The following is a 27,936-nucleotide window of genomic DNA, read 5'->3' as shown; positions in this document are numbered from 1 at the left end:
ATCCCTTGAAGTTGAGTAAAGGTGTAGTTTGTGTCGTTAATAGGAATGTGAGGACTGTATTTTTCGTTTGGGGAGTTGTGAATGACTGGATGGGTAACCAGAGTAAGTTGTGAGTGCTTTGTCTGTTAATGGGTTCAAGGAGGTATGAACCCATTAACAGACAAAGCACTCACAACTTACTCTGGTTACCCATCCAGTCATTCACAACTCCCCAAACGAAAAATACAGTCCTCACATTCCTATTAACGACACAAACTACACCTTTACTCAACTTCAAGGGATGAACTGTTGTTCTGTGCCCACTGACCTAGTTCTGAAACATTATCCCTTCAGTTTATAAAACTCTTAAATGTTTCTATCGTATCCCTTCTTTTTCACCTATCAACCAACTTCTGCAGTCCTCATTGTGAATAGTTTGAATCTATCACAATGAGTATTCAGACTCCATGGAGGTGCCTGTAAAATAACAATAATCATCTTTTATCATCAATCATCAATAATCATCACCTTTTATTCACTTATAGGGAGTAGGTGAGGATTTTCAATCCTATCTAGGTCTTTGAGACTGAGTGGGCAGTTCAGTTTACACTGATAGCCAATCAGAAACAGTTGAACGTCACTAATTATAAGCAGCAACCAATGAAGAGACAGGAAATTAAGTTTTGCCATCTCTTGATACCTAATCTAACAGGATATGTTAGTCTGAAATAATGTGGGTTCTACGGTCGACTTTGTTAAGTTTATTGGAAGAAAAAGCAACGTTTCCAGGAGAAAAAAACCTACTTGTCCATGCCATAGATTGACTAACTCGGGAACCAGTTGAAGATAAGCTTAGAACAAGTTTCAGTCAGTGACTAGACTTGAACATAAGTCTGTCTTCAGGTGGCCTAGTGCACAGGATGCAAGCGCCATTTCCACTGAGCTACAATGGCAGTATGAGAATTAAAATGGGTGGATGATTATAGGTGATTACTTTTTTTTGTGGCCAATATAATTTTGCATTTGTCGAGTCCAGATTATTTTTGTTCTCACACCTCACCTACGAGAGGGAGTTCTGGAAAGTTCTGATAAACACCTAAAACAAAAATGTTTTTTCATTATCAGATTCCTGACATGTATCCTGAAGGGTGTACAGGTTACGATAGTACTACATGAAAAATTTACATCATTACTTCCTATCTATCTACAATTTTCCTCCAAATATCTTACCTGTCAAGACTCCAACATTGTCAGATCTTATATTTCTATCTTCTAAGGCACTTTTTACCATATCAATTACCTATACCTTGGTCGTCCTCTGAGTCTTTTTCCTGCCAACCTGGCCGAGAACACTTGGTTTGCTAATCTTTCCTCTCCCATTCTGTTTAAGCGATCATACCGCCTGAGATCAGCTCTCCTAATACATTCCTGAATGCTGACAATGTCAAGTTCTTTCCTAATATCGTTTTTAATATGATATTGCCATTGATGCCATCTGTCATCATCATCATCATCATCATCATCATCAAATTCCTGACATATACCCTCAAGAGGTGAACAGGATATGATAGTACTACGTGAAAAATTTACATCATTACTAACTTCCTATCTACACTTTTCCTCCAAATCAGTCTGTTACTTTTCAAGGCTCCAATATTATCAGATCTTATATTTCTATTGTCTAAGGCACATTATACCGTATCAATCCACCTATATCTTGGTCTTCCTCTGGGTCGTTTTGCTGCCAACCTGATAGAGAACACTTGTTTTGCTAATCTTTCCTCGCCTATTCTGTTTAAGTGACCATACCAACTGAGATTAGCTCTGCTAACGCAATCCTGGATGCCGACAATGTCAAATTCTTTCCTATCCTCATGTTTAATATGATATTACCATTGATGCCATCTGTTCATTCTCCTAATCTTTCTCAGGACTCTCATATCTGTGGTCTTAATTCTTTGGTCAAGTATTTTACTTCTAAAACACTTTCACCAATCTCTCAGATCCATAAGTTAAAACTGGTTTGAACACTGTCTTGTACACTGCTAATTTAGTGTTCTGACTAATTTCTCTCTTATTCCATATGAATTTATTCAGTTGACTTCCCACCATACCAGCTTTGCTGATTCTGTTGTCTATTTCTATATTTAATTTACCATCTTCAGTAAAAATCCTGCCTAAGTAGCTGAAATGTTTTACTTGTTCCACAGGTTCTCCATTCACAACACAATTGACATTTTCAATGATTCCGACTATTTTCATTGTCTTTGTCTTTTTATTGCTGACCTTCATACCATATCTATTACAACAGTAATTCAATTTAGTCAGGGAATCTTGCAGACTTGTAGTGGATTTATTTAGAAGTATAACACCGTCTGCATAAAGCAAAGAGCTGATATTAACATCAACAATTCTGATATCATGTTTAATAGCACTTTCATTCATAATGTGATCCATATAGATAATGAATAACAGAGGGGATAATGTACATCCTTGTCTCACACCAGATTTAAGATTATGCCATCTTCCTGTACTTCCTTCAATTCTAACTGCTGACTTACAACTCAAATAAAGACTTAGTATTGCTTGATATAATGCCCCATTGACACCATATAACTGTAGCGTAATGAATAGCTTCTCCCTTGCACCTTGTCATATGCCTTTTTTAGACCGACAAAACTTAAATACAAATCTTTGTTATTCTCCCTGGTGCAGGGAAAATAACTAAGTTGACAAATATTCCCATGATTTGTCAACTATTTGTCGTAAAGTGAATATCTGATTCTGACAGCTTCTATTTGGCCTGAATCCAGCTTGTTCTTCACCAAGCTTTTCTTCCACAATTCTTCTCAACCGTTTCTCAAGTATACTTGCATATATCTTACCAGGAACACTCAGTAGGGAAATACCTCTGTAATTCTCACATTCAGCTTTATTTCCCTTTTTATATATGGATACTGTGAGAGCTCTACTCCAATTATCGGGAAATCGTCCCTCTGTCCAGGCATTCTGAACTATGCAGTGCATAGTTCAGAATGCCTGGACAGAATAAGACTTTTATACCACCATACTTCAGCATTTCTGGTCGACTGTCATCTACTCCTGCTGCCTTTCCACATTTCAAGCCTTTGATGGCTTTTTCTACTGCAAGTATGGATATGTATTCCTGACTGCATGCCTGGTTAGTGTTTTTTACCACTGTGCTGTCATCACTGCTTGTTTCATTTAGCAGTTTTTCAAAGTATTTTTTCTCCATACTTCAAGGATATCTTTTTCTTCCATTTTCATGTCACCTTTATCAACTCTAACTCCTTTAACAGCACTCTTTCCTCTATTCCTAAGCTTCTTCAACAACCTGAATATTTTGCCACTTTCTTGATATTTATTTTCTATGTTCTTGCCAAAGTCCTCCCATCTTTTGTTTAGCTAGTTTTACACAATGTTTAGCTTTCTTACATTTGTCTCTATATTCTCTAAGAGCAAAAGCTGACTTATTTGCCAGGAACTTTTGATATGCTTTCTTTCTTTTCCTTCACTGCCTCTTTAACGCTTTCATTGCCAAGCTAAATATTGGAATTTCGTGCGGTGGCCAAATTTTTTTATTTAGTTAGCGACGTCCACGCGATAACGCGTGATCGGCAGTTTGGTGGGGCTCGCATCGCGCGTATCGTTCATTGCCAAGCTGAAAATTGGAAATTCGTGTGGTGGCCAATTTTTTTTTTTTTTATTTAGTTAGCGACGTCAACGCGATAACGCGTGACCGCCGTTTGGTGAGAACTCGTAGCGCGTGATTGGCAATGAACGTTAACTTCCTGTGTCCACCATGGAGTTCTAATTTTTCTATCCTTGCAGACAACTTCACCACATGCCTCTTTAACTGAATCAATCAGGGTTTTCTTCAAGGCTTGCCACTGAATCTCCAAGGGTTAGTTCCTGTTCTCAAACTCTTTCATTTTTTCTTCAATAATCTTTGTGTATTTTAATCTATAGTTTACATTTGAGAGCTGCTCAAATATTATTCGCTTTAAAACTTTCTTACAAGTTCTTCCTTTCAATATGAAATTCAATTTTATCCTGCTCAAGACTAAATAGTGATCACTTCCAATTTCAAATCCTCTGTACACTCTGCTGCCCTGCACCAGGGAGAAAACATCACTATCAACAATAACATAGTCAATGAGACGTTTCTTATTCCGACTAAATAGTGATCACTTCCAATTTCAAATCCTCTGTACACTCTGGTGTCCTGCACCAGGGAGAAAACATCACTATCAACAATAACATAGTCAATGAGACTTTTCTTATTCCTAGCCTCTTCTCTCCATGTGAATTTGTGCACATTTTTATGTTGGAACATGGTGTTAGTAATAACCAGTCCATGTCCTGAGCAGAAATCCAACAGATATTTGCCATTATTATTAGCTTTGCTCTTTTCTCCAAATTTTCCCAAAATAATTCAGCTGTCAGAATAATTATATAAGCAGACAAAGGGAACAGCTATGGGATCTCCTATTTCCCTTACTCTAGCTAATTACTTTATGGAACATTTTGAACACATTCTCAGTGTTTTTGCTGTACGGAACTCCTCTTTGTCTGATTGTCGTGAATTTCTTGAAAAAATTAATTCAGTAAAGCCAAGAATCAAATTTACCCTAAAAGTAGACAATAACAAATGTCTTCTTTTTCTGAATGTTCTCATTCTACAACAACCAAATGGTCTTACAGCTCTCAGTATATAGAAAACCAAGTCATACTGCAAATAAATTGATTCTAACTCATATTGTCACCCTCATCAGAAATATCGTGTTGTTAAATTTCTAGTTCACAGCACTCATAAAATATGTTCAATAAATTATCTTCTAAACAAGGAACTGCATATTATCAGAGCTATTTTTAACTCTGATGGTTTTAATAGAAAAACTGTTGATAAACTAATCAATAATTATGGCCTTCATCATAACCCTCCTCAAGAAGAAGTTTCCAGAATTTGTCTTCAATATTTAAAGAATGAAAAAAATAGCAAGACTTCTTCACCAGATTTATCTACAAGTTGCCCAGTTTGTAAACTAAATAACTTCCTTATCTCTCCAAAAGACAAATACCCTCCTCTTTCTTATCCTGGAGTTTATCGAATCCCCTGTTCATGGCTTATGTTATTATGAACAGACTGGTTGTTCTGCACAAATTCATCTTGAAGAACATCAAGAGTATATTTCACTTAAAGAGCCAAAAAATCTGGTTTAGCAAACCATGCTTTATCTATAAAACACAGAATTCAGAGAAACAGACACACTCACAATCCCAACCTTAACAATGATTGCCTTTAAACTTTTTCAATTTTGGGAAGTTAATCCTGACTAATACTCATCCCTATATTTTATAAATTGTAATTGTTTAAATTTAAAAATATTTTATATACTATTTTGTTTTTTATTTATATCTGTTAATGCAGATAGTTATTCTCCTGCAGTTGACAGTGTATATATTAGACTTTAAATTTAATTTTTTCTCTCTTTTTTTGTGGGTATCTTCCTGTAATGTATTTGAAAATGTCTATGAAACATAGGCGAAAATTCTACAAATAAACAATTTTTATGTACGTGACTTCCATCTTTAATTAGTATTATAATATTGCATTGATTGTAGTTTAAATCCACTTATTACAAGGAAATAAAGCAAATGGTATAGAAATTAAATAAGACAAAATCTGAGAAAACATCTAAAATCATGTTGTGAATTTTTAAATTCTAGGCTGAAAAATTCCACTAGGATTTCAATCCCCAGTAGAGATGATTACTGTGCTTTTGATGACTAAGTACAGAATTAATCATGTGCTCTCAAATGACAAGATATTAAATACATATTCACAATAAATGTAGAAAGTATTTTACCTTGGGTATAATAAATGTTAAAAGTACCAAGCTACATAGACTGGTTTTGACCTTTATTTAGATCTAATCAGTGGGAGCCAGACCCAGGAGAGATGTCAAGGTTGAAGTCATTAGCCTCTATATACAAGTAGCTCAGACGTGAATATATTTCATGTGCAAATCATTGCTTTTTCTTCCTTGGATAAAAGCCAAGTATGTAATTTCTTGGCATCTTTCATGTATTAATAGAACCAAGGTCTTTCTCTCATCCAGAGATTATTAATAAGGTCTAGACTTGCATCACTTGCAGGCGCAAACTTGACTTGTTTGTCTGTTTGTTTGCTTGGGAAATGGAGTAAAACCAGGTTTAAAATTGCTTGGTACTTTTATTATACCCAAGGTAAAATACTTTCTACATTTATATCTCCTCCAGAGATTTTTATTTAATAAGGTTAAAACACCTTATGGCAACTTGTTCTGGTAAAATAATTATAAGCTCTGTATTACTAAATCTTGGTATTTCTAGCCTGGCTCCCACTGATGAGACCTCAATAAAGGTCGAAACCGGTCTGGGTAGTGGCCCCCTTGCCTTTAATACAAAACATCATACATCCCCTTCTTGGAGATGTGTTTTCGCATTAAGGGTAAATATTAAGATTAGTGATCAGAGCTTATGCCACCTTTACCACGAGTTGCCTTGGTCTTGCACTACCTGCAGGATCAGCTAGACTTGCATCACTTGCAGGTGCAAACTTGACTTGTCTGTTTGCTTACTTGGGAAATGGAGTAAAACCAGGTTTAAAATTGCTTGGTACTTTTAACATATTCACAATAAATTATGGAAATGAAGAACACACACATAGAAGCGAGAGCATTATTTGCATTTATAAGTTTCTTCTTAACTTCATCCCACCCATGGGACTAGAATATTATAGGTTCAATAAACATAGTATTTATGAACTGTATATAAGGGAAAATAAAGATTGCTGTTCATTAATTTTATCTGCAACCTTGATCAAAACTGGCTAACTTAATTGATGTATTTATATGAAAGCATGTTTCTGGCACAGTTTCTATAATTAATTTATACTGAAGGGATAATCTCACTGTCAGCCCCTCTGCTTGTGCTCTGTGACATTGCTAGCATACCACCCATTTGAATCTCTATTATTTTATGATATAGAGAAAGAAGAAATAAAATACCTCAATTAAATGCAGATTTTCCGAAATCAATAGCAACTGGTTAGCATGGAATAGATAGTTAAAGACAGAAATCTTAAATATAACTGAAAATACAGAATACTGGTATTGCAAAACATGTTTTTCTGCTATTAAGTGATTTATGTCAATCTCTCTCTCTCTCTCTCTCACACATGAACTGAGATGTACAAAAAGAAAAATGTGTATCCTGAATAAGTTTTCAGAGACACGTTTCTTACTGCTGAAATACCCAATTCTCTTGGGTTCATCTGAAGAAAAATTTTGGACAGAACTGCCTACTATCCTTTTATGCTAGGTCATTCTTTAATAAGGCAATATAAAATTATGTAGTACTTAAACTTAATTAATATTAAGTTATGTTATCAATGCTAACTGTGCACACTAGTTTATTTGTAAATTGAATGTAGAATTGAAGGACATTTTAAAAAATGTTCTACAGTTTTGCCATTTCAAAAATTCATTGGAATGATAATGAGTTACAGTATTTGAACAATTTAAAATTTGGAATGGCTATCAGAAACTGTTCATTTTTCTCAATATTATAAATAAAAATAATTTAAGGCAGGGAAATAAGCATTTCAGACAAGTATACAAAATGTTTGTTGTAATTAACATTTCATTTCTGTAGAAAATATATTGTAAGTATATCATGAAAATAAATTTTCAATATATACATTTTTTTTAGAAATAAATTTAATGCATATTATAGGAAGAATTTTTTTTTAAAATTTTATTTCATCTACCTAAACTCCACAGTTTAGGTAGATGAAATTAGCAGATGTTACTATATTTATTTGACAAGCTTAATAAATTCAGATATTTTACTTTAAAATTTACTTTTTTTCAAGTCCTCATGTTGCTTTTTACTAGGATAAAACTGTGCTTATAAAAACTAATGTATACATATAAATATACATATTATTATTTTTTTTTTTTCAAACTATTTTCATAGATCCTATTTAAGCATTTTCTTCCATATGGATTTTCTGTTTTCAAAGTTAAGGCACTGTCTTAGTCATTTTTTTTCATGTATTAAATTAGTAATTTAGAGAATTTTAAATGCTACACAAAGTCTTACGGAAAAAAAAAAAAAAAAAAAATCAGGTGGTTAACTCTTGTTCCTGTAACAATCACAGGACTTCAAGGCAGTTCCATATAAGTAGAAAATTTTATTCTCTCTTCTCTCCTCATAACTATATATGTACAAATACAATTAAATTGAATAAAATAGAAAAAAAATTGCAAGCATAACAAATATTTTAAAGTTTGTCTATAAAGACACTAAAATGCCAAGAGTATTATCACATTATGACCAACTTCAATTACACGTAATGGGAGAAAAATTGTAGGTTTTTATTTTGTTTTTACAAAATGTGGGGAGATAATACAAATGTATATACAGTGTTCTACAACGAAATGAGATCACTGAAACTTATGCTCTTTATGCAGCCATTTTTTTCACTCACTGCAACAAAATCAAGTATATAAAAAAAAGCAGACTTTAATACATTCACTTGAATGTAAAGCAAATACAAAGTAATACATAAAAAAGACATTTAAAATATCTCAAAACTCTTCTTCAAGAGAACAAAACTGTCAGAATTAAAATATTTTAACAATTATAACAAAGAGACAGCTTGAGCCTCAACAGTTACTGCAGCACTAACTTAATGGAAAGAATGTTTGTTTTTGTCCTACAACACCGTGAAGCAATTTCCACTGTGCAAATGGAATGTGAACATGATATAAAAATTTCTTCATTCACATTTCACTTTGTTTCTCCACTGCGAGGCATCAATAGAATGCTTGCAGGGTCACCAAATGGTCCCAGCCTATTACTAACATCCACAGCTCGAACCGCAAAGTGATATTTATGTCCTTCCACAAACTGAGTCAATGTGCATGCCATAGGAAGTGGCAAAGCCTTCACATCGCCAACCTTTTTCCAAAGATTACTATTAACAGGACCAGAACTTTCTTGGTACGCAAACAACTGATACGTAGCAATATCAGCATGAGTAGAATTTAAGGTCATGTTCCAGGATAGAACTATGCCTGCAAACAAAGAAGATACATAAGTATAACAATTAACATGAACAAAAATTAATTTTTTTTTACTAATTATGGTAAAAAATTAGTTTTTAAATCAAGCATGATAAAAATTTATTTTTTATAAAAATAAATTCCCAATTATGATATCCATTTTGGTTAAAAGTGCAGAGCAGATGCAATTTTTTAGCCTAAATATTATAATAAAATTCAATAAGCAAATGAAATCCTTTTTCTAGCCTACATATAATTATTACCTGTATATATATATTTTTTATTATAATTTTTATTTTAAATTTTCAAAAAGTGTAAAGGGGACTTTATCAAGTCACATATGTGCAGAGCAAAGGTCTTCAAGTTTTCTCTGTAGTTCATATTAAACCAGGATTAGTTGGAATTACAAATGAGGCAAATATAGCTATTATCAGATGGCAAATATATAGCTATTAATTGCGTGTGTGTGCACGCCTATAGTGCATTTTCATGCTGATTTATCTAGGAGAAAGCAAATTTTTATATCAGAAAAATAGAATTTGGAAGACAATAACTTGTAGTTTGGGTCACTTAATAGCCAAAAATGAATAAAACATCAGATAAGTACTATATTATAGAAAAGATTTGTATTTCCATTTATTAATTATTATTAATTAACTATGGATGAATATTAAAACTGCATTGTTAAATTAACAAGAAAATGGTATTCATTTTCTGGAATAGTCAATATTTCTAGCAATTTCAAAGATAATCATCCACTGAGACTGAGGCTCATTTTCATAAATGTTACTTAAAATTGCACAAAATCCATACTTTATTATTAAGAACAGGCAATGAAGGAAATGGAATGTATACAGCTCCCGAGAAAGCATGTAATGGAGGAGAAATGAAGTTTCAGAGTGCGGGATCTGATCACAGCATCAGAGAACTTAACGCTAACCAATCTAACTATACAGTCTCTGCTTGAAGAAAGTGATTATGTAGTCTTGACCTGAGAGATTACCAGACATGAAGAATTTTCGTTAAGAAGGGAGATACGTGGAGTTACATAACAGATGACTGTGACATGCTGAGGAGTCAGCTTTCAGCAGTGCCATAGCATAAGAATTTGGAGAGGAGAGATGGTGGTGGTGGTGGTAGTGATGCATGGGAGGTGGTCAAGGGTTTTTTTTTTTTGAAAAAAGCAGTATCAGAATTTATACCCAAGGTCAGAGGGATAAATCGGGTAGGAGTTAGATGAATGGATAACATCATTAAGCAACAGTTGCAAAATAAAGAAAAACTTGTGGAGGGAATATAAAGAAAAGTTGATCAGGCCCACGAGCAGTACAAGGCACAGGAAAGAAGGGTGACCTATATGATAAGGAAAGCCAAAGCTAATTATGAAAAAAAGCTAGCTGAAGAGGATAAGGCCCAAAAAAAAAAATAAATAAATAAAAATAAAAAATAAATAAAATAAAAATCCTGAACAGTTCTTTAACTATGTGGCAAATAAAAAGAGAAATAACTATGGAAGGATGACTTTAAAGAGTGCTGATGGTGAGGACGTAATAGAACCAAACCAAATAGCTGAATTACTGAATAAGCATTTTGCAGGGGTATACCATCTAGGTGGTGATGTTGCAATGTCAGATGTGACACTGACTGATGGGAGAATAGAGGTTGAAGAAATGGGAGTGTTTTAAATATTACAACCTCAATGCAAACAGAGCCATTAGATGGCATATCAGCTTATGTATTATGAGAATGTGCAAGAGAATTATCAGCTCCTCTGATCAAACTGTTTAATTTAAGACTCAGTACTGGAGCTTAAAGACCAAAACGAATAGGAAACAAGGACAACTGATAATGTAGGATACAGATTGAAACAGGTCTGTGTTTGTGAAAGAAAAAGGATATCTATTAGAAGTACTTGTTTTAAAACAACAGGTGCCAGTACACATTCAATTCAGGAAAATTTGAAAATTAAACGAGTACTGCACTGATATGTCACATCACAGTTAATAAAGGTATTGGTATGAAATACCATTGTGTACCATCCCAAAAAAAATCACTGTCTATCAGTAAATAAGCATACATATTTATGAGTTGTGTGATTGATCATTTCTTTCATTAACAAGTCTCTTTCAGAACATAATTACAACTGCTGTGTTTGCGAAGCAAGATACAAGGAATAATATAAATAAAATTCTTCTAAATAAGCAATGAGGAATTAATTAGCTTTTCTCACCTAAGACTAACTCCATAAAAGTTACTTAGAAATTCTAAGTTTGCTACTATTAATTCTAAGCCTCTTACTTCTGAGCTATGAATGAGTAAAAAACTAGAGGAAAAATAAATTATTTAATATTTGCAAAAGGTTTTGCAAATACTGGATAATTGCAATACAAACAAATTGGTTTGTTAACTACTGACTTAAATATTGCTAATATTAGAGATATTTCAAATAGAAATACCATTTGCAACTTTGGATATCTTTACTGCTGGTTTTGGTGGAAGGGCTTTTAACAATTTGTTTTCTCTATAAACAGGTGCATGAGGTAATGGAGCTGGATGCTGAAAGATATTTTCAAAGTACATTTAAGAAACAAAAAAAAATACAAAGATATTTAAATATCATAACTAATCATTCATGAGGATTTGTGAATAATTCTATACCAAACTAAATAACAATTTAGTTTGGTGTGGAAGTATTTTTAGCTAGAGACTAAATAGATAAAATTTGGAATATTGCAAACTGCATGCAAGGACATTTCCTTATCATTAAATATGCAAAACAGGGTTTTCTTTCTGATGAACCAAATTTATATTTCTAATTTAATTTCTCAAATTTAATATACAAATTCTGCACAGTTCTTATATGGTTGTAATAATAATGTGAACTGAGGCAGATACATAAAAGTTAAGAAATTTTCTTATAAAAAAATACAGAAAATTTTAATATTGCTAAAAATGATGTTTTTAGATGGCAATATGAAATGTGGCACTGCTTTTCATGAGAAAGATATGCAATATCAGTGGTAACTGAAGAGTAGCAACTCTAAAGAAAGCTGTTAACGATGAAATCCTGTACAACACTTGCTTGTTCATTCTTAAACAAACATTTTGCAAATAAAAGACTACTCAAAACAATGCACAAACATATTCAGATTGTCCATGTTAACCATTTTTTAATATCTTCTTCATTCAAGATCTAGGCTATAAGCCTGTTTCAGCACCTAAAAGGTGATGAATTTGGACTGTGGTTAATTCTATTTGATGTCAGTATGCATGTTTTTTAGATGCATAAAACAAGCAGTTAAGTAAATGAAATATCAAAAACATACAATCCTGAAAAATAATGAATATTCTTAGAATAAATTCTTAATATAGCTCAATAAATAAATTATTATCCATTCATACTTTCATTCTTTCTTAGGATGTCTTATATTCTTTTACTTCCAAGGCTTATCTTTAATTACTTTCTTTAGCAGTCTTCTCTCTTCCATTTGTTGTATATGAGGGTGTGCTGAAAAGCTGTGATAATCACCATGAAAAAATAGAGGTAGAATAATGTAACTTCCACATTATTCTTCCCCACAAAATGTTATAAACTTGTTACAACACTGCTGCATTATTTACAATCCTCTGAGTAAAAAGTCTTTCCCTTGTTGCACAAACCAGTCCTCAGCTGCAGATATGACTTTATCATCTGTGGTAAATTTTGTTCATTTTAAGTGTTTCCTTAAAATAGGAATAGGAAATAGTCAGATGGGGCCAGGTCTGGAAAATAGGGTGGGTGAGGCAGACATTGAAAGCCCAAGTTGCATTGTCTGTTGTGTTTCATGAAAAGTGAACAGGTGTACTGTCATGCAAAAGCAACAATCCTCTGCTCAGTTTCCTGTGGCATTTTTACTTCAGTACCTCCTTCAAATCCTTCAGAGCTGTTGAATAAACTGCTGCCGTAACAGTTTCATGTTTTTTTAAGTACTTTGTAAGGATTACACCATCCATATCCCAAAAGACAATGGCAAGAACCTATCCTGCTGTTTTTTGGGTTTCACAGCTTCTTTGGCTGTGGAAAACTTTTGTGTCTCCACACTACTGACTGTTGTTTGATCTCTGTGTCATAGTGATGAAGTCATGCTTGATCAACAGTCACAACATGAGAAAAAAAATTTGCATCTGATTTCTCAAAATGACCCAAAATCACTTGAAATGACAGCACATGTTCTCTCTTTTGGTCAGCATTCAAACATATGGGGGACCCACTTTGCTGAGAGCTTCTGCCATGTCCAGATGTTAGAGGATAATGACTCCAATTCATTCCCTGGATATCCCCAGAGTCTTTGCAATGATTTTGGCTGGTATTTGTCTATCATCAAGGATCATGGCATGCACTGTATTGATGTTTTCAGATTGATCGCTGTGGAAGGTCTTCCTGACTTGGTGGAGGGGGGGGGGGAGCATCTGTTGTCTCAGTATGCCCAGTTTTTAAACTAGCCCATCTATCTGGCAGCTGTTCAATATGCTGGGGCACAGTCTCCTAAAGTCTCACAGAAAGTTTGGTAAATCTCAGTGCAGACCTTTCTTGCAGCTTGAAAAACTTGATGGCATGCACCTCTGTGTCTTTGAATTTCTTCAAAACTCTGACATGTCTTCTTATATATTTTAAAAGAAAAAAGAACAAATCATTACAATTTGATGAAACATGGGGTTTAGAGAGTTTTAAGATATGTTCTTTCTTGTGGTTATTTCAGTTTTGTTCTAGGTGTTTATCAGAACTTTTCAGTACCCCCCCCCCGCATGTTCTCTCTAATTCTTTTGATATTCTTTTACGACAGAGAGTTTAGAAGGAGGGCCATAATCACAACTGACCTTTATGCACAAGTTATGCAGACGTTGTGGTGTGGAATTCATGGATGTGTGGAATGAGTTTGATGGGCGAAAGGATTTATACAAGATGGATGGCCTGCATTTGAATGGATTTGGTGTGTGGAGACTAGAAAAAGTGTTGCTGAATGAAGTGAAAATGGATGTGCAGAACCAGGGAAACTAGAACTACCAAGCAGGGGGGGGGGAGTGGATATGCAGACATCAGTGAGACAGTTGAGTGTAAGAATGTATATAATGTACCTGAGCCAGTACTAAGGACAAGTAATCGGAATGGGATAGTTAGAATAATGCATCAAGATAGGGGTAGGACAAAGGGACTCTGCATTTCATGTATACTAATGCCAGGAGTATTAGGAACAAGAAGGAAGAATTTTTGGCCTTGGTTGGCTCTTCCTGGCCACAGGTTATTGGCATTAGTGAAACATGGCTGACAGAAGATGATATAGTTAGTGGGATAGAATGTGTAGGTTATAGTGTGTTTAGGAGGGACAGAGAGAATAAAATGGGGGGGAGGAGTGTTATTGATGATAGCTGATGAACTGCAACCAAGGAGAATTGAAGTTGTATTGCAGGGTAGTGAAAAGAGCTCATTTGAGGCTATTTGGTGTGAGATTGAAACTGGCAGAACAAAATATACAGTTGGGTGCTGCTATAGCCCAAGTGATGGAATAGATGATGAGGATAGTATGCATAAACAAATTGATGAAATGAGTGGAAGGAGGGTAATTATTATGGGGGATTTCAACTATGGTAACATTGATTGGAAGGAGGACGGGACACATGTGAGGAAGGAACTGGATTTTATTCAATTATTAAGGGATAACTATCTAAGACAGCATGCAATTGAAAATACTAGAGATGTGAGAGTGCTTGACCTAGTAATAGCATCTGAGAATTTGACTGTAATGAATATGACCATGTTGCCACCTATTGGTGAGTGTGATCATAAGGTCTTGACCTGGGAGGTGGCTAAAGGTGTGGAATTTTCGATTAAGACAGGGTATACGTGGAATTACTGTGCTGGCAAGTATGACAAGCTTAGGAGATTGCTTGATTCAGTGCCATGGCATGTAAAACTGCAAGAGCTGGATGCCGATAGAGCATGGGAAGTGGTCAAGGAGCATTTACAGGAGGTTATGGCTGATTGTATACCTAGGGTCCGAATAGTAAAACAAGTAGGGGTTAAATGGATGAATAACACCATTAAGCTTGAGCTGCAAAAAAAGAAACAACTGTGGAGTGAATTTAAAGAGAAAGGTGACCTGCAGGCACACGAATGGTATAAAGCACAGGCCAGAAGGGTAACGAGTGTGGTAAGAAAAGCAAAAGTGGATTATGAAAGACTAGCTATGCAAGCTAAAGAGAATCCCAAACAGTTCTTTCAATATGCTGCAAGCAAAAAAAAAACTGTACACGGCAGAATGATTTTAAGGAATGCCGATGGTAAGGTGGTCACTGAATCAGTTGATATAGTAGAATTACTGAGTGAGCACTTTGCAAGAGTATATCATCCAGGTGGTGACATTAAAAGAATGAAGGAACCATTAGTTTATATGGGAATTGTGATAAATGAAGTGGAGGTGAATAGTCTATTACAGAACCTTAATGTGAATACATCTGTGGGATTGGATGGTATACCGGCACTGGTCATACATGTGAAGCGGCTAAAGAATTATCAGTGACCTTGACCATGTTGTTTAATCTGAGTCTTGGGTCTGGTTTAGTCCCAAAAGTGTGGAAAGAGGGGAAAATAGTTACACTGCATAAAGGAGGAACCAAGACTACTGTTGCAAATTACCGACCGATCAACATACCAGGAGTCGTTGTCAAGGTCCTGGAGAAAGTAGTCAAGGGAAAAATACAGGAATGAATTGATGAAAATGAGATACTGTACGGGGGACAGTATGGCTTTGTGAAGGGTAGATCATGGCTCAGTAACTTGCTCAAGTTTTATAACACAGTGACGGCTGAACTGGATAAGGGTAATGGGTTTACAGTGATACTGCTGGACCTGGCTAAGGCCTTTGACAGGATATGCCATGGAAGTCTAATCCGTAAACTGCAACATATGGGAATGGATATAGGGGTGGTGAGATGGATAGGAGTGGTTGATGGAGAGATACCAGACAGTAGTTTACTCAAGAGTAGAGTCCAAAAGACAACCTGTGACTAGTGGTGTGCAGCAGGTTCTGTTGTTGGACCACTGTAGTTTAATTTGTTCATAAACGATATACAGAAGGATCTGAGAGAAATGTTTCATTTGTTCGCTGATGATGCTAAGTTGGGTAGAGCAATAGTGAATGCAGAAGATGTCAAAATTTTGCAGGATGATTTAGATAAATTGCAGGTCTGGGCTAAGGAGAATGGATGTCAATTTAATGTGGCAAAATGTAAGGTTATGCATTTTGGGGTGAAAAGATTAGCAGCAGTATACCACATTGGTGGAACTGTACTCCAGGAGATTGATGAGGTCAGGGACTTGGGAGTGTTGGTGGAAAGGGAGATAAAGTTTAGGGGGACATTGCAAAAGTGGCTAAATCAGCTCATCAAATCACTTGGCTGTTGAAAAATACTTTGACGAGCAGGGACAAGCAAGTTATTGTTCCTGTGTACCGAGCCTTGATAAGACCTCATCTCAACTACTGTGCCCAGATTTCGTCAACTAGGTTTCTTCTGGATGGGGAGGAGGTGGAGAGGATCCAGAGGTGAGTGGCCAAGATGTTAGCAGGTCTCTGGAATGAACCTTATGAGAACAGGTTGAAGATTTGTGGATTGTAGAAACTGGTTGATAGGCGGAAGAGGGGAGATATGATTGAGACATTCAAATTGCTGAAGAGTTTCTACAGGATTAATTCAGAGGATATTTTTGAGATCAGGATTGGTGATGGGAGAACTAGGGGACATCTATGGAAGATGGGCAAGAGTGTGGTTAGCAAGGATGTTAGAGCTGGATTCTTTACTTTTAGAGTGGTAAATGAGTGGAATAAGCTGCCAGAGTCTGTTGTGGGTGCTATGACAGTGAATGAGTTCAAGGCAAGATATGATAGATACTGTGAGAATGCCGAATAGTTGTGTGGACATGATGTTTAGGGCCTCCCTCGATGAGTCTAAGGACTCCCTGGAGTCGCCCGTAATAATAATAATAATTTATTACAATTAGTTGTAATTCGTTATTTATTTAATCACTTTGTATTCTATTCATTCTTGTACACCCTTAAACTGCTTTAAGAAATTTCATATCAGCTGTTTGTCTTCTACTTTTTCACCCCCTGCTCTATCCAACAGTCTCAACCATGTAATATTATACTGGCATGAATTTATAAAATTTTAACCGTTTCCTTTCTTGTTTTGCTTTTTATTGTTTGTCATATAGCACCACAGACAGCTAATATTGTAATTTATTACAACATTATAATCTATACATTATTATCTATACCAAATGTTATATCATATCTTAAATACTGAAATATTACTTGTTCTAGAGCTTGGTTTTTCAATATGGGATATTTATCCCAGTATATCATAGTGAAAGGAAATTCATAAGTTGTATTCACTATTTACTTGCTAAGTTGTAAAGAGCTCTCTATGTCTTCTTCTGATTTTTGTATGATTACTTAATCATCTAGAAATGATCTAAAAAAAAAAGATCTATTCGTGGGTTTTTTTATTATTATTATTATCATCATCAGAGACCTCCAGTGCATCAAGAACTCATGATTTGTGTCATTTGTTTAAGAGAAGGTATGATTTGTGCCATACTTTCTCTTAAACTCATTCAAACTAGATGATCACTACTTCAACAGACAAACTTTTCCACTCACTCAATGCTCAAAGAGAAAAATCTAGCTCTCACCCTAATCCTAACTGCACAAACTAAACCTCCACAGATTCCCTTATCCAATCCTCACCTTCTATATAACAAAAAATTTCATCAACCAATATCCTACAACACCCTTTCAGAAGTTTCTATCATATCATCCCTCTTTCTTCTGTTTATGTCCGCAGTCCACATACAGTGGTGCCTTGGTTAATGACGGTAATCCTGGAACGGATTACCGTCATTAACCAAGGTGCGATTCCCCATAAGATTTAATTGAAAATCAATCGATTAATTTGTTCCGGCTCCTCCCCACAACCATATCATTTATTTATTATACAGTATATGTATTTGCTACAAAAAAATTAACATTAATAAAATGAATTGTTCATGAAAACAGTTTTTAATTATCAATCTTCACCAGAAGGACAATTGGGCTCACTTCAGAGTTTTTTGACAAATGGACCTGTAAAAAACATGTCTAGGGTTGTTTGCTTCTGCCTCTTTTTTAAAATGTTTCTGAAAAACTGCATGGACTTTCATTAAATAGATCTGCAGTTCTGCTAACCTCAGATTTGTTTGGATTCCATTTCATAGCAACATTTTGAACTTCCTCCCACTTTGCCAAAACATTTTTGATTTCAGCAGTCGTAATTTGTTCTTTCTCTCCATCCTCATCTTCAGATGAAATTTCCATTTCCTTTTCTTCACATTGCTGCTTGAAAAGTTCTTTTAGCTCATCAGTAGTCAGTTTTCGGTCATGCATCTCCAATAATTCTTCAACATCTTCTTCCTCTACTTCCAAGTTAAGATCATGAGCAGTTGCCACAATATCCTTTACCAATTTGTGTCCTTCATCTGAAGTTTCTTCATTACCAAAAGGACACAGTTTCCTCCATACTGCTTTGAGACATTTTTGTTACTTCTTGCAAAACCTTTACAATTAGCCTAATTGCTATGACAATGTTGAATTCTTCCTTCCAAAATTTTCTTAGGGTTATGTTGGTAGCCTCACACATTTCAAAGCACCTGGTAAAAAGTGCCCTTGTGTAAAGTTTTTTAAAATTTGCAATTATCAGCTGATCCATAGGTTGAATCAGAGATGTAGTCTTGGGAGGAAGAAAAATCACCTTGATAAAATCTAATTCCTCTGGTAGCTCTTTTTGTATGCCCGTTGGATGGCCAGGTGCATTATCCAAGGTTAAAATGGCTTTTAGAGGCAGATTGTTTTGCTCGAGATAGGCTTTGACAGTTGGTCCAAACACTTCGCGAATCCAGTCTCTAAATTCTATTCTTGTGATAGACGTCCACAAAATACTGAGATTGGATTTAGAGACATTGAACTTTTTGAATACTCGGGGATTCTCTGAGTTTAACATTTAGATTAACATTGATTTTACCTTGCAGTCTCCACTTGCATTTGCTGCTAAAAGTAAAGTTAACCTATCATTCATTGGTTTATGCCCAGGAAGTGTTTTTTCTTCTTTTGTGTGATAAATGTCCTGTTGGGCATCTTTTTCCAAAATAACTCAGTCTCATCACAATTGACGACTTGTTGAGGTAGGTATTCTCCTTCTTCTATAATTCTTGTAAAGCTATTGACAAATTTATCTGCTGCTGCTTTGTCAGCACTAGCTGCCTCTCCATGTCAGACCACACTATGAATTCCTGTTCTTTTTTTAAAGTTGTCAAACCAACCTCTTCTACCTTTGAAATCATCATCATCTACCTCAGAACTTGATCCCGAAGTCTTCTTTTTCAAATCTTGATAAATCTGTTTAGCTTTCTGACAGATTGCATTTTGAGATATAGTATCGCCCGCCATTTCTCTTTCTTTGATCCAAATTAGTAATGGATTTTCCATTTGCCAAAAGAAGCCCTCTGACATTCAACCTTCAAGTTCCCTTAGCAACCATAAGTTCTTCTTTCTTAGCCAAAATGGTTGATATTGTAGAATGACTGGTTTCACATATTCGAGCTAGCTGCATAACTTTCACGCCTTCATGATGTTTTGCTATTATTTCTTTCTTCTGTTCAATAGAGAAAATTTTTCTGTTTTTTTTCCCCTCACCAGCTTTCTTTTTGGGACCCATGTTGTCACACGGTAAAAAATTCACTCTATAAAAAAAAAAGATACACAAAATACGGTATTATTACAAATTGTACAACACTAAGACAAGGGATACAAAGAACATATCATCACCTGAAAATAAAAGTAAAAGTTCAAAAAAAAAACTTTTTGAAATAAAAGTTAACAGTTAAATTCGAAACCTGCAATTTTTGACCTAGTGCAATTTGCTTATAAGGTGACGATATTAGATACAGCACTTACTGTAACATACACTGATTAGCAGATTATAGATACAATGATTATTATACAGATGAGATTTGATTTTGCCTTTTGATGGCGAACGAACAGTGACACGCACCCGCCGATTTATTGTCTATAGGAACCAACACATAAAAAATAAATGCTTAAATACTCATTTTCATCATAAAATGCATTTATAACCACAAATTTTAAAATAAAGCACAGTACACTACAAGAAAAGAAACAATAAACGGAAAACGTAAACAGCTTGCTATGATGGGTCAAACATATCTGAGCTTCACAGCTATGCCGTGTGGCTGTTCTCTATTTGACAATGTCTTCCCGCACATGGCTGAATGCGATCGGAAAATTCCGGTTTTTTAGATTGGATAGAGGTTCACATAATCGAGAGTTGTTAACGAAGAGATTTTTTCTTACAGCCACTCGTCGTTATCTGAGGCCGTTGTTAACCAAGGCACCACTGTACTCTCAATCTATCTTCATAATCTACATTCCATAATCCTAATATCACATTTGTAACTTTTCTTTGCACCCTTTCCACAACTTCTTCACCCCCCCCCACCCCCCCTCAGAAACCAAGAGACCCAATCTGTGCACAGTTGTCAAGGTGCAGTCATATCAAGATGTCTATGCCTTGTGAAGAGGCAAAATAACTTATTATTTTTGTCAATGTTTGTTTCAGCATTGCAATTATTCTCTGAGTTGTACTTGGAATTTTTGCAATGTGACTTTTGAACTTCAAATTGTTTTCATAATGCTGAGATCCCAAGCCTCATCAGCTTTTTCAAGCATAATCCCACCAATATAATATGCCACTGGAAATCTCATTACACCAACGTGTATAATTCTTCCATAACCTTCAAATCATTGAAGTTCTGGATATAAGTAGCATCCCTAACCTAACCAATATTTGCAACATCAGCAAATAATTGAACACCCTTCCCAATATCATTAATGTATATACTGAACAATAGTGTTCAAGGGCTGTTTCCTGGGGGCACACCACTGATCAACTTATATCTGACAGACTCACAAACTAATATATGATTTTCTGATACCTATCCACCAGCTTATCTAAGTCAATAGTTTATATTCCAATGCCACATTCTCCAGTTTATGCAGTCTTACATATCAAATGCTTTAGCAAAGTCCAACAGTATCATAGTATTTCCATTTCTTCTGTCCAACTCAGCCCTAAAATTATTATAAAATATGCAAATTGCTCATGGTGTTCCTTGCAAAGTATAGCTTGTCTGTCAATCCATTTCTGTATTCCAATTCTTACAACTTCTCTAAAATTTTCACAATTACTCCAGAGATAACGATAGGTTGGTAGTCAGTCACGTCAGTTTTTGCACCACCCTTTTACATCGCTTTAATTTTTTTTTCCATTCCTATGAACTGTCATGAGCTGAGACTCAAAATATAGAAACATGTCAAGGGCTAGCCATTTCAGCTGAACATTCCTTTAGCATGTGTGCTGATATCCTATCTGTCCTTGCATAACTTGAATAAGATGAATTCTTATCCAAGTCATGCAACAACTCTGGAATCTCCTTCTCATGCAACTTTATCTCTTCATCCAAAGTAGTGGTAGCACTGTACACCATGTTACACACACCAAGTCGATAGATCTTAGTGAAGCAAGCACTCATTATTTGAGTGCTTGCTTCAGTTATTATTCCATAATCATTCTTTCTTTTACTTGCAGCATAATAAAATTCTTTTCAGTTACCTTTAGTCAGTACAGCAAATTTCTTTTCATACACCAACTTAGCTTTCTGTAAAATATTCATAACTTTTCTGGCCTGTACTTTGTATACATTGATTAGTCAATATTAGGAACAGCATTTAATAATGAGTGGGGCTCCCATTTGACTTAAAACCAGCCTGTATTATCTATGGCAATGATTCAACTAAGTGTCTAAAAAGTTTCTCTGGTATGTTTGTCCACACTGTCACTTGCCCAATCATTGCAAATTGGATGGTGGCATGTTGCTGCTGCAAATTGCTTGTTCCACCTCATCCCAGACAGAGATGCTCTATTGGGATGAGGTCTGGGGAGTGAGTTGGCCACTGAGGTAAAGGACACTATGTTATGCTCCTTGAGCCACTTCAATATGCTATGCACTTTGTGACATGGCACATTGTCTTGCTGGAAGGATGACAATGGGTAAACTGCAGCCATGCATAGGTAAACTTGATTAGTAACAATGTTAAGATAGGCTGTGGCATTCAGGTAGTCTTTAACAGGTATCAGAGGACCTAACACGTGCCAAGAAAACATTCCCAATACCACTGCACCCCTGCTGCCAGCCTGAGCTGTTGCTACTTGGCAGGAAGGATTCATGGTCTCATGTTATTGCTGCCATATTCTGGTTCTGCCATTAGTATGATACAGTACAAACTGGGACATGTCAGACAGGTGACATTTTTCCAGTTGTCAGTTGGTGATCACGTGTCCACTTAAACTGTATCTTCCTGTTCTTAGCTGACAGCATTGAGATCCTGAATGGTCGTCTGCTCCTGTACCTCCATTCATGACAGCATGCGATGAACTGCATGCTCCAAGATGATGTTCTGATCACAAATGTTATACTGAGCTGTGATTTGACTAGTTGTAGCACTCCTGTCATATTTCACAATCCTTGTGCATAAACGAACTGCTTCTGTCCACAAGACACTGCCAATGGTTTGAAGTTGTCTGGTTCTTAAACCACTTCGAGTACATCCTAAATGCTGTTGTGTGTGAAAAGCATAGAAGAGGAGAGATGTTTGTGACATACTGGCAAAAACGATCACACCACGTTCAAAGTCATTTAAGTCATGCCATTTACCTGTTCTGAGGTATAAAAAAATATAGGATGCCTGTCTGCCTGATTTATATAGCGAATCACTATAAATCAGGCAGACAGGCATGATCTCTGATCACTAATCTAATATTAAGATTAGTGATCAGAGCTTATTCTACTTTTACCATGAGTTACTTGGTCTTGCACTATCTGCAGGGTCAGCTAGACTTGCAACACTTGCAGGCGCAAACTTGACTTGTTTGTCTGTTTGCTTACTTGGGAAATGGAGTAAAACCAGGTTTAAAATAGCTTGGTATCTTAAATAGTCATTATAATTTCTGCTGGTTTCTTGTAATTTTACAAGCTAGTATTCAAGATCTGATTTGTTATCTGTTATCATTTCACATCAGATAAACTCAAACTCGCTACTACATGAGACATTATTACTATCATTGCTTTCATGAGTTCATAAATGTACTCGAATCATCTAATATCATTAGTATTCCCCCACCCTTTCCTGTCTTTTCTGTTATGAATTTACTATAGCTTTCCACTCCCAACTTATGACACACACACATATATATATATATGGCTTACCTTCTTTAATGACTAGTCTAGCCATAAATACTGTTACAACTTGAACACTGCTTAAACCTTTAATCTATCAGTAAATCATTTACAGCTTTCAGCACATACAAATCACATGTATAATGTGCATATAGCAGCACTCAATGTTCAAAATGTTCCCTTTTTCCTTCATGCATGCCTGAAGTCTGTGAGGCCACATATCAATTGCAGCATGTACAATATCCAGTAGAAATGCTGCTACTGCTCACTCCAAATCCAGCTTCAGGATGGCAATGCTGGGATGTTGTTTTTTGCAGGCTACTCTCACAAGCTCCAACCATAATTTGAAGTCCAACGGATTCATATTGGGAATTCTAGATGGCCAATCAGATGGCAATATGTGGTTGGGTACATTTGCCTCCAACCATTGTTGTGTGATCCTCGCCTTGTGTGCAGGGGCTAAGTCCTGTTGGAAGGTTTGATTTTATCATCTTCTGAAGATCCATTGACTACTGTGAAACAAGATGTTGTTCAGGGGCAGTACCAAAGGTTCTAGCAAAGTGTCTCAATACACTCTTGGGAGAGGTTTTGACTCCTTTCTTGCAGAAATTCAACTTGGATGCCCTCCCAATACATCATCCCCATACCAAACCATCACTGACACTGGGTGATGACCTCTCTGAACTCTGGGTCTATAGCACATGCTATGCAACTATCTGGGGCATATATCTGATCATTTTATCAGTTAAACGACTTCAATGGTGAAAATCTTCTCCTTTGTGAAGAGGATTTCTCTGTGTCTGTTGTTTATGTATCACCAGAGCAGGGCCTTTGATTTTATCATCCTCTGCTACATAAGTTGTGGTGTTGGAACCTGTCTAGTAGAACAATGATAGGCTCTCATCTACAATTAGTACACTTGATAACGTTCTCTGCGAAACATTCATCGCTTGCAACTGCTCACTCCAAATCCATCTTCAGGCTAACGATGCTGGGGTGTCATTTCTTGCAGGCAACTTTCTCAAACTCTGACTGCAATTTCAAGTCTAATGGATTCATGTCAGGACTTCCAGATGGCAAATCAGACAGTGATATGTGGTTGGGCACATTTGTCTCCAACCGTTGTTGTATAGCCACCATATGTGCAGGGACTGAGTCATGTTAGAAGGTCCACTGACTACCATGAAACAAGGTGTTGTTCAGGGGCAGCATCACAGGTTCCAGCAGTGTCTTGATACACTTTGGGAGAGGTTTTTGACCTCTTTCTTGCAGAAATGCAACTTGGATACCTGCCCCCACCCCGATACATCATCTCCCACCAAGCCATCATTGATGCAGAGTGATGACCTCTCTGAATCTTGGGTGTTATGGCACATTCTGTGCAAACATCTGGGTCATATCTGATCATTTTGGCAGTTAAACAACTCTCTCTCTACTGATAAACACGCAAAAGTTGGCTGTGCACATCACCACTAACGGAACCAGGCTTGCAAATTCTGTGACAGTATTGGGGTGTACCGAAGTTGTAACAGTATTTATGGCAAGACAGTGTTTATATATATATTAAAGAAGGTAGTGAAAATCTCATCTGTGAAGAGGGTATCTCTGTGTCTGTTGTTTATTTACGTACCACTGGAGAAGTGCCTGTGATTTTATCACCTTCTGTGGTGTAAATTACGGTGTAGGAAGTATCCAGTAGAACGATGATAGGCTCTCACCCCCAGATCATCAGTTAGTAGATATGACATTGTTCACTGAGAAACATTCATCTCTCATGACATCGCTTGCTGTGTTCCCACAGGATTATGGCAGACTATGGTAGTACTTCAATGGTCACTGCTCCACTGAATGATAGATAAATGATAAGGAATCTAAAATAAGTTTCACAAAAGAATGAAATAGTTTTTAATATTAGGAAGCACTATTCCCACTTCTCATACTTTTTTTTTTTTTTTGCTAAGGTAAGAACAGAAACATTAGGTCTTCACACCATGCTATGAAAATCATCAAATTTAAGTTGCAGAAAATTAAATTCAAGTATTTAGTAAAACTAAATACTAAATTAAAGTATTTAGTTTTGGCAGGAACATTGCTTATTTTGCTTCATGTGATTTAAACTATATTGTATTTATTTTTATTGAATGTTTTCTCTTAATATATATATATATATATATATATATATTATTAGTCTTATATTATCCATTGTGTGATGTTCCACCCACCCCATTGTTTTCGTATGTGCATAATGTTTGTTGTCCATTTAGTGCATATGCTGTCAGTCATGTAGTTTTCTGAAATTTTCAGTTAGTGGAGAAAAGCCTGTCTCCGAGACTTGTACCCAAATTACATTTTTCTTACCCCAGAATGATGAAAGAAAATCACTATACAGAATGATGAAAGAAAATGAATGTCAGGGTATGACTGTATACCTCGACTTATGCAAATCCGGAGTTATGCGGTTTCTTATATGTACGTATTCCTGTCCCGCTTCATGCCTCACCACTAGTCGTATCTTTCAAGCACCAGCCGCATTCGCCAGTGTCACACATGCTGTGAACAAGCACTGATGTGTTTCGCACGGTCTCCATTCATACACGATTTTTATAGTCTACAAACCTTGCGATTGTTTAATGTTATGTTCTTGATAAAAATTTTATCACATAAAAAATAATGATGTCATCCAAAAGAAGCAAGTCCGATTCTTCTACTGCTAACAAGAAAAGAAAAACATTGACTTTGGAAACAAAACTCAACATTATTAAGGATTTTGAAGGCGGAATGAAAATTTGTGAGCTAGCAAAGAAGTTCCATCTACAGGAATCCACAGTAAGAACAATCATAAAAGAAAGGTTTACAGATTTTGGAGGACATAGATTCTAACGAGGAACAAATTGTAGCCACAAGGCAAGGAATAAAAAAATCATTAGTTTGCTATGAAGAAATTTTGCGTGACAAGAAAAAGACATTATGCCATCAGACGAATCTATCAGATTTTATGAAAGCATCGACATCGAAATAGCTTCCTTTTTTTTATGTACGATAAACTATAATTAATTATATTTCTTCAAAAATATAGGTGTTTTTGTAAACCTTTGGTCCCAATTGTATGTTTGTATATATAAATTACATGCAAAATTATACCCCGTGTTACGCGAATTTGACTTACACGCTTTTTGGTTGGTCCCACCTACCACGTAACTTCGGGGTTTTACTGTACTTTGAATTTTTCAAATCAGTCCAGTAGAACATGAGGTGTCACACAATGAGGCAATGCAAACTAGTCACTCCATGCTGAATCAGTACCAGGTAGAGGCATAGTTATTATTTCACCAGATCTTGTAACATACATGTTGTGAGTTTACTCCGTGCAGGATTTTTTTTTGTTCCTTTTCTTTTTTTTTTTTGGAGGGAAGGGATTATGGATAGATACTTTGCATAAAAAGACATTTTGTTGGTAATGGAATTCAAATTTCACTCATGTAGGGTATGTGATATTTCACAAGTAGAATTTGCTATCCAAATTTCAGTATCTGACATGCTCCAATTCTCAGGTATTTCAAATATATATAATTCTCCCATTTAAAAAAAAGTCCTCAGACAAAATAAATATATAAATAATAAAATAATATTTCTACAAAAAATTAAATGAAGAAAAAAAAAGAAGACCTCACCTTATTTGTAACGCATGAGAGAACCATTGTATTTGGATTTACTGAATTAGAAGATGATTGAGATATTGGCATTGGCTTTGAACTAAATGTTTGGTTATCACACATTGCTGTAAAAGAAGAAGAGGAAAATAAGAACTTTAATGCTTTTTTTTTACTACACATCTAAATCAAGAGAAGTAATTTATTATTATTATTTTTATTATAATAATAATAATAAGTGATGAGGCTATAATTTATTTGTTCGCTAATCACATATTACAAGATATTCAGACAGTTTTTACAATCGATCACTAAGTTGATTGAGTACATCATCAGCAAATAATATGATGTTTATTTATGTTTGCTTTTATCTTTTCTGGTCCATTGCACTAAAGATGAAAAAGTAAAGAGCAGGTTAAAAAGAATAATTCAGTAAATTAAAAATAATATATATTTATTATATATGACACATTATACAAAAATTACATATTATGTATTATCATTATCAATTTCCTGATATGTACCTTCAAGTAGAGTTCAAGTTACTATACAGCACTACATGATGAAGTTTACATTATTGCTAATCTCCTATCAATAATTTCCCTCCAATTTAGTCTATTATTTGTTAGCACTCAATATTGTTATATCTAATATTTTATGCTTCTAAGGCACTTCTGACTGAATCAATCCACCTAGACCTTGGTCTTCCTATGGGTCTCTTTCCTGCTATCTTGACATAAAACACCCGCTTTGCTAATCTCTCATCACCCATTCTATTTAAGTGACAACA

General features: G+C 35.4%; 1 protein-coding gene across 4 annotated transcripts in view; it reads right to left on the bottom strand.

The window, feature by feature from the left end:
* Positions 1 to 8,226: 8,226 nt before the first annotated feature.
* LOC150098707 (uncharacterized) overlaps positions 8,227 to 27,936 on the bottom strand; it is a 202,021-nt gene continuing 182,311 nt past the window's right edge. For all 4 annotated transcript variants that reach the window (XM_090404840.1, XM_090404843.1, XM_090404842.1 and 1 more), the window contains 3 exons: positions 27,168 to 27,274; positions 11,570 to 11,669; positions 8,227 to 9,125 (listed from right to left, as the gene is read on the bottom strand). In XM_090404840.1, coding sequence (XP_090260966.1) covers positions 8,839 to 9,125; positions 11,570 to 11,669; positions 27,168 to 27,274 — 494 coding nt within the window. In that variant the 3' untranslated portion in view covers positions 8,227 to 8,838. The remainder of the gene's footprint in view (positions 9,126 to 11,569; positions 11,670 to 27,167; positions 27,275 to 27,936) is intronic.

The sequence above is a fragment of the Typopeltis vanoorti genome, chromosome 15, assembly GCF_054136105.1.
Source record: "Typopeltis vanoorti isolate ZY-2024b chromosome 15, IOZ_Tvanoo_1.0, whole genome shotgun sequence".
Classification (NCBI taxonomy): Eukaryota; Metazoa; Arthropoda; class Arachnida; order Uropygi; family Thelyphonidae; genus Typopeltis; species Typopeltis vanoorti.
The sequence above is the reverse complement of the archived record's forward strand: the minus strand, read 5'-3'. Positions and strand labels throughout refer to the sequence as shown.